Here is a 14,637-nt window from a genome sequence, read left to right as displayed (position 1 = left end):
TATATATATATATATATATATATATATATATATATACTGTGCATTTTGGTCGTGATGAGTGCATATTTGTTTGTATAGCTTTGCTTTGTCTCTGGTTTCTCGACTGTCCTCGAAATGGACACTTCTGCTGCTCTTTCCGCTGCTGCTATTGGCACTCCTGCTGCTGCTACTGGTGTTTTGTTATTGCTGGGGGGGTTCGCAGACAATCATATTTTGCCTTTAATTTGTTTGTTTTGCCTCCTGAAGGGGTTGCGACTATCGAACAGAAGTCCGGGCCCTCTTCCTCCTTTGCCTCAGCCCATCACGAACGTCGCCCTTCCAACAGCAGCAGCAGAAGCAGCAGCAGCAGTGCAGGTAAAGGCAGCAACGGTAGCACCCAACGCAGCAGAAGCAAACGCCAAAGCAGCGGGAGCAGAAGTGGAAGCAGCAGAAGTGGAAGCAGCAGAAATAACAGCACCAGCAGCAAAACCTGCAGCAACAGCACCAGCAACAACAATAGCGGCAGCAGTTCTGCTGTAAACTCTGTGGAGCCCTCAGCCATTGCATGCGCTGCTGCACCCGCTGTAGGAAAAGAAGAAGCAGGTGGGCGCTTAACACTACAAAACAAATGGCACAGAGCAGGAAGCCAAACATATACACAAATAGCAAATACACAGACCGGAAACGGTGCAAATAGCTCTGCACACAAATTGAGCAATCTCATGTACCTTTAGCTGGCTTTGCTGCCCAAGTAATTCACTACAAAAGAATGCTCCATTGCTGATGCTGACATTGCTTCAGGTAGTGCGGAAGCAGCAGCAGCAGCTCCTGCTGCTGAAAGTGAAGCTAAGGAAGAAAGTGGGGAATCACAAACTGCCCAGGGTGGCGAGGAATCCTCACAAGATCCACCTGCTGCCGCTGCAGACAGCAAGGAGCAGCAGCAGCAGGAACAGCAGACTGACTCGGCTACCCCCCGGCCTTCGCGTTCCTTTTTTTCGTTTTTCTTTTCCGCTTTTCAACCCGCGAAATCTGGAGAATCCGATAGAGGGACGGCAGCAGAAGGAGCTACCGCAGCAGGAGGAGCTGCACCAGCAGAAGGAAGTACAGCTATCGAAGGAGATGCACCAGCAGCATCAGAGGGAGCAGCAACAGGAACCACTGTGCACACACAGCCGGTGGTTTCCTCTTCATTTCAGGGTGGTGCTGCGCCTATTGCAGCTCCAGCAGCGGGAATACCTGCGGCAGCAGCACCTGCAGGTGGTTCGTTGCCATTTCGTCGAGGTGGATCGGGAGGTTTGTCTTGCGTGGAGGTAGGAGGCGGGGTGAAGGGAGAAGTGAGGCCTTGGAGTGCCCCAGTGCGCAATGCCAGCATGTATGCTTCTCTTGGCACTCTGGAGGCCACAGGGGCCCCCCGCCGTTTCCGTAAGAGGAGGGAAGTTACAAGAAGCAGGAGAGAGAGAAATGAACAAGGACAAATCAAACTTGCGAAGGGAGCAGACAGATTCCTTAGCCTCTTTAGACGAGGGGGCGCAGACGACAACGAGTCTGCTACTGTGCGCAACAATAACAGCAGCAGCAGTGCCAGCAGCAGCACGTGCAGCAAACCCAGAAGCAGCAGCTGCAACAGCGGCAGAAGGGATGCATGGGAAAAGGACAAGAATGAGGAATCGCAGGACTCCACCTTGCCAAACAGCGGTACCTCCAGTGTGTTTAATAACAACAGAACAATCAGCAGCAGCAACAGCAGCAGAAAGGCAACACTTCCTCGCGCATCCCAGGCAGAAACCCTGCCTGCTGCAGCGATCGCTGCCTCTTTACTCCGTGCAGCGTCTCTGGCCGAAGCATCATCATCAGCCCAAGTTGCAACACGTGCAGACAGCACACCCGAGAGTTGTGCATTTGCAGCAGGTGCAGCAGCCCTCAAAGCAACTCTCCCAGCACAAAGAGAGCACCGTAGTGTTTCGGATCCTTTCTTCGACCTTTTGGAGAGTCCGACAGTGCAGCCTTCTATGAGTTCTTCCTTTGGTATATTTCCCTTGAATACAAGTACAAAGCGCCCAACAACCAGCGGTTGTGAAGAGCAAAAATCACACAGTAACAAACAACCGGAAAACAGCGGTATGCAAAACCTCACCGATCCGCTAGAGCCTCTCGCCAGCTTCTGCGTGCCCCTGGATGCCTCTTATGCACCGCGACAGGAAAACCAGCAGCAGCAGCAGCAGCGGCACGACGAAGAAGCGGAGACGGAAGCCGTAGCAGCAGCCGCAGCAGAAGCAGCAGCAGCAGCAGCAGCTGGGGCGAGGGAGTTCGCGCACACAGACGGTGTAGGGAAATCCACTGGCGATAATAGCAGAATGCAGGTTGAGCAGGGGAAGGCAAATGAAATTATGGATAGCAGCGATGATAAAGTGGTCGGGTCGAGAGACACTGCGCTGCCAGCGGAAGCTACGGCAACCGACACCTACTCAAGGGAGTCAAAGCCAGCAGAGCAGCCCGGTGAACCACCAGGAACAGCATCCGCGGCAACAGCAGGGGAGGCAGCGGCAGCAGCAGCACAGAAAGCGGATGAATCCAAAGGATGGCTTGGGGGCCCTCAGGTGTACCGCCGGTTCATGGACGGCATTGCGCAGTTCGCAGAACAGACAGGAATTGCACGGCCACTCCGGCCGCAGAGTAATACCACAGCGAAACCACCAGCCAGCGATGCAGGAGTTGCTGCTGCTGATGCTGATCCTGCTGTTGTTTCTTCTGCACTAGAACCCGACAAAGGATCAAATCAGAATCATCCATCTTCTTCTGCACCGCAGCCTGATATCCAGGAGACTGAGCAGAAACAGCAGCAAAAGCAGCAGCAGGAACAGCAGGCGCCCCTTGCTGGCACTACTGCTGATGCCGATGCCCCTGAAGGAGGCACTAACAAGAAGGCCACAGGAAACTGGCTGTGGAATTTGCTGTATCCAAGCCAAAACAACAAAGGAGGAGTTGCTGCTGCACCGAAAGCCGATAGCCGCGATCCGAGAAGCGTGGCTGCCAGTTACCTTGCGAGTGGGGAGGCCGCCTCGGTAGAGACCCCCCGACGGCAGTTGGAGGGGGGGCCCTTTACCAAGGGGGCCCCTGCAATGCGGCCGCCTGCCAGTCAGCTGCATCTTGCCAAGGGGCTGGAAGTCCCCCCAGGCTTTGAGCCCCACAAACAAGAGACAGCAGAAGCAACACGAAGGAGCGGAAGACGCATGACCGACGGAGAGGTTTCAGGACACCACTACACTAGCAGCAGCAGCAACTTCCGACATGACGCCCAGCAGTTCATTCCTGGTCGGCAGGCTACAACAGCCACAGCAGCAGCAGCAGCAGGGTCAGGAGTTGCAAGGGGCCAACGTCGCGTGTTAACAAGTTCGTGCGAAGGCATTCATTTTACATCTTTAGCTGAAGATCTGGAGCGTGAAAAGCAGAGACAGATTATGGCAACTGCTGCCGCCCTCCACTACCACCCGCTTACGGACAGGCAAATATTGTACAGCAGCGGCCACCACCATCTGTTGGGAGCTCCTGCTGGTCTTCCTCTATACAGTGGCCAAGCAGCTCCTTTCACCGGGGTGTCTGTACACTTCCGCGAGACTGTTGCACCCCAGCCGCCACCGTTTGCTGCTCCCCTGCCCCCCCGCCATTCCCCTTGGCATCACCCGCGAGCAACGTCTCTTGAGAGCGCTGCTCTTTCTGCTGTCTTAACAAACCCTCTCCCTCTGCAGCAGCATCCCTGGGCAGCCCCAGAACACCCCCCTGCAGTGCTGAGAATAGAACCACATGCGGAAATGCATGCAGTTCCACGCCTCCCGCTGCATCTGCAGCAACAGCGGCCCATACAGCTGCAGCCGCAGCAGCAGCTGCAGCCGCAGCAGCATCTGCAGCGGCCGCTCCAGCGGCCGCTCCAGCAACAGATTCCCAACAACCCTCGGGAGGCTTATTACCCATTCGTACCCGAAAACGCCTTTAACCCCCCGTACACACAGCCATGATAATAACCCGGTCTAGTGCCTCCACGCATGCTAATGCATGGATGCATGCATTTGAGAACGAGCAACCACCATGTACGGTGTCGTTTTTCGGGACTTTCTTTTAGTTCTTATTTGTCGTTTTCTGGTTTTCATTACGTTTTGCATACCACAAACACCAATATCTCACAATGCAACACTACGCCAGCTGTTTCTATTTGCCTCGTAATAGAACCAAATGCCTCCCTACTCGCAAGTCATTTGTTGTATTGGCCACTAATATCTCGCTGCCACGTAGTAGAGCAAGCAAGAGAGAGCGTTGCATGCAGCTCATTTTTCTGACTAGAGAGAACTGGCTTCCTTATGGCTTGGAGAGGACGGAGCCGATTTCTCAAGGCACCATTACGTCATTTCTGATTTGCAAATATTATACTTGAAGGTTTCGTATGAAAATATACAATATTGTTGTGTACTTTCTGAGGCATCATCAGCTTTCTGGCTGCCCAATGCGTCTCATCTATCTCTTGAATTCCTGTCGACATATTTGCTTCTTGTTTCTGTTTCCAAACAAAACACCAGGGGCTCAAACTCCCTCTACGGGCAAATGCAATACTCTGGCTCAGGTGCTTTGGACTGTTGATACGCGAATGCGCTGATGGTGGCTGTAGCTTTCCCTACAGCGCCAGCTGCAGGAAGAATTCGGCTCAGAAGGATTTCCAAGGTGGCGTGTATTGCGGACGTCCCTTTTCCCTGTTCTGAACTAATATCAGGACAAAATCGAGAGAAGGATGAGGAAACCGCTACAGCGCCAGCTCTGCAATTTTCCCCTTCACTCCTCCTCTCGTACCCAGCTGTCGATACATCAGAACTACCAACAGCTGCTGCAACAGCGATGTCAATTTCGCCCTGGCCGTGCAGAGTGTGGAGAAGCAACCTGGCACCGGCCTGCGTGGAGGCGGCGTTTGCTGGATTCTTGGCTATGTCTTGTGTTGCCTGCTTCATCTGACAAGGAAGAGAATAGAAATAAAAGAAAAGGCAGGGTGATGATTGCCTCATCTTTATGGCAAAATATATACTTCAGTATACTTTTATTTGTATTATCGCCGCCTACCTCTGCTGTGCAGAGAGAGTTGCTAGAAAACCAAATCGGCCCGGCTTGGGCAAGCTGTAGGCCAAACAGGTAAATAAACAGAATGCAAACCCATATAAGGTGTGTATTTAGTGGGAGTGTATAGAATAATGAACACATAGCGTATGTGAGCAAGAACAAAGACTCTGCAATGATGTGGATATGCTCACTATGACAGCCAATATTGCTCGGGGGCCTCTGCTGAGTTTCACCGCTGCAGCTGCTGCCTTGGACGATGTTTGCTGCTCGAGGGGACAGCAGAGGAATTTGTTGCATAGAGGGAAGAGGGAGAAGGTCGTGCAGACCAAACAAGAACGGAGCAGAGAATGAATTGAGCCGCAAGTGAAAACAGAACAAAGGCACAAGATTGCTGCATCAGCGCCTGTGTCTGTACAACTCTGAGAAAGTGTTATGCATACAGGCAACCCGATAAGAAGCAATCGTGTTCAACTGTCTCTGTTTCTGCTTACCTCTGCTGCGGCGTTGATGCACAGGGAAGTCACCTCGGCAACGTCCTCATCAGAGTGGTTTCCTAGCTGTCCAAAGTGTATTAAAAATAAGCATTTGATGGACAACTCACAAATCCCTTCCTTCTATTATGAATTCAGCGGAGTACCTGGAAAGCGAAGATAGCTGACAACAACAGACAGGCGGCAGAGCGGACATTCTCGGCAACTGTGGGGCTCAGTAAGAAGGAAAAGGAATTTTGGTTCAAAATCCTGCTGGTGCTGCTTGAGCTGCTGGCGTGCGCGTCGTTTCTTGGTGAAGTGCAGTTGTCACCTAGAGGATTTAGTACTGCTGCTAGCAATGGGTCTGGCAGTTGCATCCTCTCTTCCTGCAATCCTTATATTCAGCATAACAGCATTTATTTGAGATTCATGTGTTTTCTTGTTAATTTTCTACTTGATACTCTCTGCTACTCACCAACGGTTGCACCAACAGCACTGTTAAGACAACTAGCGCCAGTGTCGCCGCTTCCTCTGCCTTTTCTTGGGCCTCTGCCAAGTCTCCGATGCTGCGCTTGAGGACTGCAAGAAGGTGTGGAGAACGCCGGAGCGAGTGAGCAGCTGCAGAGAGGAGGATACCAATGCATGCATGTATGCGTTTGCTGCTGTTGGTGTCATTGCAATACCTCTTTCATGAGCCCCATGGCAGCAAACGAACAAACACTGGAGCACGACGGCCAGGAAATCTGGTATAAGAGATGGGCTGCCCTGAGCAGAGAAGGTGAAAAGCTTGGAAAGACAGCACAACAGAAAAGCCTGAAGCTTACAGAAGAAGATAATCTAGCAACTCCAGCGAGATGGTGCAGCTTCATGGTTAGCTGCAGCGCCTTGCCCCCGTCGATTGATTTGTTATTGAGGAGGTAAAGAGAAGCGGCCTGGTATCCCGCTATAAGAAACAACAAGAAGTCAGCAGCATGAAGACGGGAGTTCCTCCTTACCTGTATTGCCAAGGCGACGTTGGCAGTTAATGCGGCTGAGCCGCCAGATTCAGTCCATTCTACTTCTGCTGCTACACAGCGGTCAATAATCTGCAGCAGGGCCTCAAGTCTGCCGAATACGGGTGCATGCAAAGAATGCCTCTTCAGCGCTTGAGAGACGATCCATGATACACTTTCCGGCTGCCAGTGTGAGGCCGCTGACTCCTCCAGCAACACTTCGTTCACGAGGGCCTGTTAGAGTTCGTTGCTCAATCTACTTGTTAGATTTAGTTGTTAGTTGTAGAATTGGTTGCATGCATATCAGGTGTTGTTAGGCTTGCTAACAGATCGAGTCTTTCAAGTTTCTTGGCTCACCGGAAAGCAGCCCAATCCGTCTGCAAGCAGCGGCAGCAAACCCTCAGAGCAGAGAAGAATGTCGTAGTGCACAAATTGAGACAAGCGAACCCCAACACCCTGCAACTCTTGGCCGCTGCCCATCCACTCATTTGCAGCTCCAAACAAACCTTGCAGTGCCTAAAAAATGTAAAATGTGCATATTTAATACATAACGGTTGACTGCCCTTTGTAGGTGAGCTTTTGTCAACGAGTACGTGTAAATGCATATACCCAGATGCACTTACAATAACTTTTACAGTAATATATGTATATATTATGTAGGGAGGCATCCTACCTCTCGAAGATGCCTTGCGAAGACGCTGGTGCTCCAACTCCTCCATTCAGCGAAGACGAGGGAGTCCCAGACAGTTGCAAAATACTGCAATACACTTTCTCTAAATCGTGTTAAGCATGGATCTCTGAAGACGATGCCAGCCAGACAAACAACAATACGCGGGTGCTTCAGCGTCTGCTGTTGGTTGTTTAATCAATTACACACATAATAATAAAGGTCAATGGTCTCAGGTTCAACGCACCAAGGAGGCGGCAGAAGGAGCCACAAGCAACTTATGCACAGATGCTGCGGCCCTGTAGAATTGCAGTAGAGAAGGAAAAATAAAAGGAAGAGTCAGCCATTCCTGCCAGTAGAAAATGACCTACTCCTTCAGCTCGTATGGGCAGTTGTTGAGGCTTGAGCTACAAAGCGACGATAACAAATCACTTTTAAATACTGGGCTGTGAACTGCGCTTACTAGTTGCTGAGCAACAAAAGAGAAATAGAAATTATTTCACAGTCCGACGTCGCTCTTTCCATGTGTTGCTCCGACCTCCCTGTAACCCGGTATGTTTTTGCTTCTTTTATTTCCAGTCTATACAAAGTGGATGGAAATAGAGAAGTATTATTACCTATCCGATTCATCAGTTCTGCAACTCCTGAGGAAACGTCACACTTGACAGCTTTCCCACCACCAGTTGCCGGCAATTCTTTTATCAGTATTTGTAACAGAACAACAAGAAAGGACAATTTAGTGTCTGCTGATAATGGAAGAAAGAGGCGTTTGCCTTCAGTATTCGCAGCAAGGTTCAAGGCGTTGCTGATAAGGCGCCTGCATCAGCAATATGAAGGAGAATCAGGTGAAGAAGATAAATTTCCGAACTTGCCGGATAACTCCCGCTTGATCTAAACAAGACAACTTTAGTATACACTAATGTATGAATAAATTAGGCGAAATCTTCTTGCCTGCGCGGGTGACAAACAGTTTCGCCTCCATAAAAACTTCAGGAGGAAAACGATCCTCCTTGCTGTCCACGAATAAGGTGGAAAAGGCGCAGTTGAGGAACACGATCTGGTCTTGTTCAGCAGCAGGGCACGTTGCCTGAAGAGGTAACAAAACAAAGGCTTCGATAAACAGGTGCATGCATTCATTTCTGTATCTGAACCGACCCTCCACACAAAGAAGAAAGCAGACACCATCTTTGCTTCAAGAGGGAGGCAATCAATGACTAGCCGCAGCTCCTCTGCATTCTGAGGACTCTGCAAAGTGCTTCTGTGTGTCCGAACGAGTAATAATATGATCTGCGCCAGAGAGCCGAAACTGCTGTTTGCTGCAGCAGGAGGCCAGCGGTTCTCTGTTTGTTTCAATGCCGTTATTAGTTGCTGCAGGTCATGCAGACTGAAAGCTTCATAAGACAAGAGTAAGAGTAACAAATTATATTTTGAAGCCTACATGTGCAGCCAAACATTTGAACGCAGATTCCCCTTTCGCGAATTCCTTGCTGTTGCTTTGCTGTGTACTGCGAACAACATGCGGTTTATTACAGCTCCTTCATTTATCATTTCACTTTGTAATACCATTATCTTACTCTCAAACAGCTGCGCAGCCAACGAAAGAATGCCGACGCCCCAATCTGCATCCGCAGTCGCATTTAGTTGAACTGCTCGGCGCTTCCCCTCCACCAACCCATCTGCAATATCAGACAGTTGTAGGAGAGGCGGAGAAACGACTTGGCTGCAGCAGATTGAAGCAGCTGCGGCGTTTAGGACGGCTGCGAGCTTCCCCGCATCAGGCACCCAGTCCTGTTGTTGGTTTCAATTTGGTTATCAAGCTAGATTGCTCCAAAGCCAACAGAGGCGAGTCTCTCTGCTTACGGTTTTGGAGGCAACGAGAGTGCAGAGCGCTGACACAAGCCAACGGCTACCTTGTCGTCTCCGGGCGATGCACAAAAGTGTATTGAAGGCTGCAGTGCAGGGCGAACCACCCGAGTTGGATTCAAGTGTATATATATGAAGAAACCTGCAAATGCATGCGTACTTGTGTCGAGGTGGTGAGGGAGGAAAGCCGGAGAGGCGAAGATGTTTTGCTGCAGACACTGCACAGCATCCTGAGCAACAGATTTCCCGTTCCTCGCTGTTTCCAGTAGCCAGTCTACGATACATATCTCCTCAACGAAGATGACTTTGCATGTTTCCGGCAGAGAGGAGAACAGCTGCTGAAGCAGCTGCAACGCGAGCTGCTGCACCTCCGCTGTTACAGCGTCAGATGCGAACACGGCTTGAAGTGATTCCCCAAGCTGCAGCAGCATCTTTGGGTGTTCGTGCACCTGTGGGCTCAGCTGTGGTACGAGGAAGCAGTTTAAGACCCCATGCAGCAGCAGAGGCACCAAGGGGTGTGTGGGAGGCACCACCCGCAGCGCTGCTGTTATGTGCGGCAAGCAAAACGAAACCAGAAGTGCAGCTTTACCGCCCCCTCCAGGTGTCTGCAGCAATGTAGAGAAGCAACAGAGGGTAATCTCCACCTCATCAGGGGCTGCGGCCTTAACGGCCACACGCAGAGCAGCAGATAGACTCCCCCAGAGCTCTGGGTCCTGTATTAATACGGGAGCAGCAGCAATGAGGTACTGCAACATCGATGCTTTTCACTCGTTAACAACTAATATACCTGCAGCACGGCGGGAGGGGAGTGTGGCCTTGGTCGGAATATGAGCTTCTTCAACAGCAGCAGCAGGCCATGGCTACGAGGGGCAGTTGAAAGAAGGCGCTTGTGCAACTTTGCTGCAAGACCGTTTTCGCCGTGTGGCGGCTCTTCTGGGTTGTGTTTGAAAGCTGCTTCATCTATAAACAGTGCCGCTCTGCGGGCAGAGGGAAACGAGAATGTGAGCTTAGTTTGCACTTCGTGGCGGAGTCGTATGGAAACGAAGGCCTACTGCATTAACGCCTCTTGTGCAGGGTCGCTTGAACCTGCAAGCATCATCAGCGCTTCATCCCCCAGCAGATCCAGCTACAGGACAAAATTCATTGAAACACATGCACCAGGAGTTCTATGCTGACGCCTGCTTCAATAAGGCTCACGACAGATTCGACAAAAGTCGTGGAGTGCAGAAGGTAATGAGCAACACGGCCAGCAGTGTGCTGAGGCAGCTGCTGCACGGAGCCCTGTACCTCCTTTACGAAACCGAATTTCCTAGTTGGGGGCAGCTGCCTCTCAAGGATCTCAGCGGCGCAGTCGAAACATATTTGTTGGCCAGAACAAACTTCAGTGGCCCAAGGATGGTGATGCTCGTGCCCATCTGAATGCTTGTTCAGCCATGAATTTGCAGGCCCGCTCGTCGTTTCATTCAACGCAAACATTATCAATGTCCTCTAAAGATGACACCCTAATGCAAAATGGAAGAGGTGAGGATAAAGCCGAAAAGTGTTACAAGCGCATATTTCCCAACAACTCTCTTGCGGTGCTGGCACAACCTGTCTTTACACTAGAAGTTTGTCTAAGCAAGACAGTTCGGATGGAAGAAGCGGTTAATTTTCCCCTTCGATTTGCAGCAATTTGCATGCGTCTAAATGTAATTTTCCAGTTCTAATGCTAAGCAACAACTTCTGCTCCTACAGACCCTGGCACACGTCTACCGACCGGCAGAGGAAAGCCAATGACAAATATTGGGAGTATTAAATAATTCGAAACAAACCACCCGGTTCTTCCCATTCACGTTTCCCATTGATTAATTTCCCAGAGAAACGCAGGGAAAGCGCCAGCCGGTGTGACAAGGAACAATTGAAGGTTCACCTGCATCATCATCTGCCTGCATCTGCATGTCCATGAACGTGGGCCTATGCACGTGCATGAGCGGTATGTGCCTATGCATGTACGTTTGTGTGCACGTGTTTGCAGGTGCCGGTGCATGTATGCGCTGTGTCGAGTGTGAAGTTTTTTATGGGTGCACCTGCACTTCCGCAGATGTACTTCACTGCACGCATCCACGAGTCCGCATGCATTTGCTTATGATTCCAAGCACATCTGCGTGTGTGCGTGCGTTTGTGTGTGTATCTCTGCCGGTTTGTGTGCGTTGCGTGGGGCTTTGCCTGTTGTGCGGGGTGTCGCCTCCCTTAAGATCACTCCCAACCCTCTACTCTATTCGCCTACGCAGCAGCAGCTGCTGCTGGTTGGCCTTCTCTGTTTGCTGTTTGTGTCGAGCAGCTGCAGCAGTGCAGCAGCAGTTTGACAGCACTACAACGGTGGTCCACGCATGCACTATCATGCATGCCTTCACTATCATGCATGCATGCATGCATGCGCTTATGTTTCACCACGAAGTAAACGGATCCATCGTCCCGGTAATTGGGGGTGGCTGCTCTGTGGACTCTGGATAGGTGTCGAAGTTGGATGTGTCATCCATTGACTGCATTGCAACATCAACAGCAAGAGGTGTATCTGTGCATTAAGAACCCTCTAAAACCCCTCAAAAAATCTACGATCTTAGCTGCAAACCCCTACCCAGCCCCCTCTAACCCTTTCACTCCCTGTTTTCTCACCTTGAAAACGGGTTTGTAAGGCGGGGGCAGACTCTTCTTCAGCAGAGCGTTCCAATCAAACCCAGCAAACCACTTGTGCTCTTTGATGTCTGCAACACCATTCTTTAGGTTACCGTATCGCTTCGTCAGATCTGGAGTGAGGAGACGCTTCACAAGCAGCTTTGCATTCCTAGCAAAAAACACCAAACAGAAGGCAAATACAGAGCAAACTGCTGAAGAGACAAGCACGGTCATTCCTCTTTATACTGCCGCTGCTGGTGTACTATCTAAAGACGCAACTGAATACTCGTTTTTGCACTCGCCCTCTCTTCCCCCCCCACACATAAGTCCCTTAGAAACAGAAGCAGAAGCAGCGTCCAGTTGTGGTCTTCATATGAACGGTCCTAGAGGCACACAACATACCGGTCGAACGACTTTGGAAAGACGATGCGTCCCCCCAAAATCTTTTGGTATACCCCCATGGGTTCATCATCAAAGAAGGGGGGATAACCGACTATCATTTCGTAAATTAAAATCCCCATTGTCCACCAATCAACGGGTTTCCCGTGGCCTGCAAAGCGACAGGGTACAGGCATATGCAGATTGCCAACGCACGTATACACCCCAGAGTATTACCCGCGCAGTTGCGGCAAAGTCTACTAGTGCTTCCCTGATGCGCTTATGACTGCTGCTTATCTGCCTCACCTTTATTCAACAGCACTTCAGGAGCGATGTACTCCGGAGTGCCGCATAAGGTGTACGTGCGGGTTTCAACAACCTTTGCAAACCCGAAGTCTGTTAGCTTGAGGTACCCCTCCGAGTCCACCAACAAGTTCTCCGGTTTGAGGTCCCTTATCAACCATACACCCCAGCACACACGATAATAACTCTCACCTCATCCGCTCACTGAATACAGCCTAAACCCTAAACGCTAATTTCTTAAAAAACGATTTGTGTTTGATTTCCGTTTTCCTGTCTGCGAATTGTCTTTTGATTTTGGCCGTTTTGCGTCGAATGGCCCCTAGTTTTCCTGTGTTTGTCTCTCTGCATCTGTATTCCTTTTTGGGCTTTTCCGTCTGTTTGTCTGGATGCTAAAAGGAGTTGCAGCATTCGTCTGAAGTTGCATTGAACCAACGAGCATTTCAATCCAAGTGTTAGGCCGACAAACCTGTATATAATGTTGCGGCCGTGCAAGTACTCAAAGATGCAGGTGACCTGTGCTGCATAGAAGCGAGAGGCGCCATTCTCAAAGCGGCGGTTCTTGCGCAACACTGTGAAGAATTCTCCTCCGATCACATACTCCATCACGATGTACAAATAATGGTCGTCTCTAAATGTGCCCAGCATGTTCACCTAAAACATAACAGCAAATAAAAACAAACAAAAGCACACAACAAAAGAGCCAACGTGGATCGACGACCAGCTATAAACCCTAACTGTAAGCTTTCCTTACACAAGTGCTACCAACGCATGCCAACACGGGAAACCTGCTGTGCAGCAGCCGCAAACGAAAACGGCACTTGCAACAGCAACACGCACACAACCGAGAAAAGAGAACAGAAACACATGTATAATCAAGAACAGGGAGTACAACAGCACCAACAAACGCGAAAACAGCAGCAGCAACAGCAGCAGCAGAAGCAACAAAGTCGTCGCAGCAGCAACACTACAGGCCCCGCCGGGCTTATTTACAGATACTTACGGTGAATGGATGGTTGATCAATTGCAGTATTCTTTTTTCAGAAAGAATATGATCGACTTGTTTTTGTCGGATAATAGACGACTTCTTCAGACGTTTGACGGCAACCGGAGGAGCAGTAGGATCATCTTTCCTCCTTGCCAAGAACACCCGACCGAATGAGCCTAAAATAGATTACATACTATAAACTGGAAATAAAGCAGATAAAAGAAACTGCACCTCAACTTCATCCTGCCCGCCAATCGTCCTCCTCAAATGTAGTAAACGTGTATGACACAAACACAGCAATAATTCCAACGTGGGAAGGGAGTGTAGAGAAAACCGATTAAATGTTCAAGCCAGCCCAAAAAGAATTAAACGTGGCAGGCATCATATTTCAAATCGCAAACAGGCATTAAACACGTCCATGGACACCCTAGGTAGGCTTTAGCTGTTGCAGATACATATGCAGTTAACATAAACAGGATAAACTTCTGATGTGTTCATGCCAATCACATACACCTAATATGTACATACGTAAAATAACTGTACAGGAGTGCTTGTGTGCAGCAAAATAGACACACACGCGCCTCTACGCGCCACAAAGCCCATTACACTACGAATATACTATGCAGGCATGGCGAGCAAAGCAAGCCCCTCGAAACTGCATCAAAAAAAGCAAATCGACCTGAAATCATCAGCTAACGCATGCAGCGCTTCCTAGGGCAAATTCCCACGCAACCACCCCTGGGTCTTCCTTCAATGAATGTATATAAACCAGTGCCATGAACACACAAACCAAGAAAAACACAAAATAAAACAAGAGAGCCAGTCAAGGCCGCTTATGAGCTGCTGTCGGCTGAATGCTCTACCTGTGCCGAGAGTGTTGGCAAAGGCGAAATTTGAAGCGACGCATTTTCCCGGAGGAATTCGAATTTGGTGGTTAGCAGCACCTTGGGCTGCCTCCTTTTGCATAGGCAAGAGCTTCCGAAATATGTCCATTGTTGCTGAGGTTTGAAATAAACGGCAAATAAACCAACAGCACCTAGTGGTGAAGAGAAGGTACGAAGAAGGAACAAGGAAGACACAAAAAAAGAACCAAACTAATGCAGGCACACGTCTATGGTGTACATACAATACAACCCAAAAGAACAGGCCTCTTAGCTACAACACACACAATCGGATCCTCAAGTCAAGCCGAAGCCCCTGAACACACGTACAAACCCTAAACCCCCAACCGTAAGCCCAAGTAGGCTA

General features: G+C 49.9%; 2 protein-coding genes across 2 annotated transcripts; one reads left to right on the top strand and one right to left on the bottom strand.

Moving 5' to 3' along the window:
• Nucleotides 1–246: 246 nt before the first annotated feature.
• EMWEY_00027940 (hypothetical protein, conserved) lies at nt 247–3,992 on the top strand (the record flags this gene model as incomplete). Its single annotated transcript, XM_013481340.1, has 2 exons — nt 247–354; nt 781–3,992. Coding segments are annotated over 2 exons (3,320 nt in total), but the record flags the coding sequence as incomplete, so codon positions are not given.
• Nucleotides 3,993–4,562: 570 nt separating this feature from the next.
• Nucleotides 4,563–14,382, bottom strand: EMWEY_00027930 (AGC kinase, putative; the record flags this gene model as incomplete). The annotated part of the gene is made up of 18 exons (XM_013481339.1): nt 4,563–4,970; nt 5,080–5,133; nt 5,568–5,633; nt 6,022–6,125; nt 6,230–6,311; nt 6,542–6,721; nt 6,896–7,054; nt 7,212–7,335; nt 8,644–8,881; nt 9,229–9,441; nt 9,658–9,781; nt 10,266–10,556; nt 11,724–11,892; nt 12,126–12,273; nt 12,408–12,553; nt 12,871–13,055; nt 13,405–13,565; nt 14,253–14,382. 18 exons carry the CDS (start codon nt 14,380–14,382, stop codon nt 4,563–4,565), a joined length of 2,982 nt encoding a protein of 993 aa, XP_013336793.1.
• Between the last annotated feature and the right edge of the window lie 255 nt (nt 14,383–14,637).

Source organism: Eimeria maxima, genomic scaffold (assembly GCF_000499605.1).
Source record: "Eimeria maxima Weybridge genomic scaffold, Emw_scaff314, whole genome shotgun sequence".
Lineage (NCBI taxonomy): Eukaryota > Apicomplexa > Conoidasida > Eucoccidiorida > Eimeriidae > Eimeria > Eimeria maxima.
The sequence above is the reverse complement of the archived record's forward strand: the minus strand, read 5'-3'. Positions and strand labels throughout refer to the sequence as shown.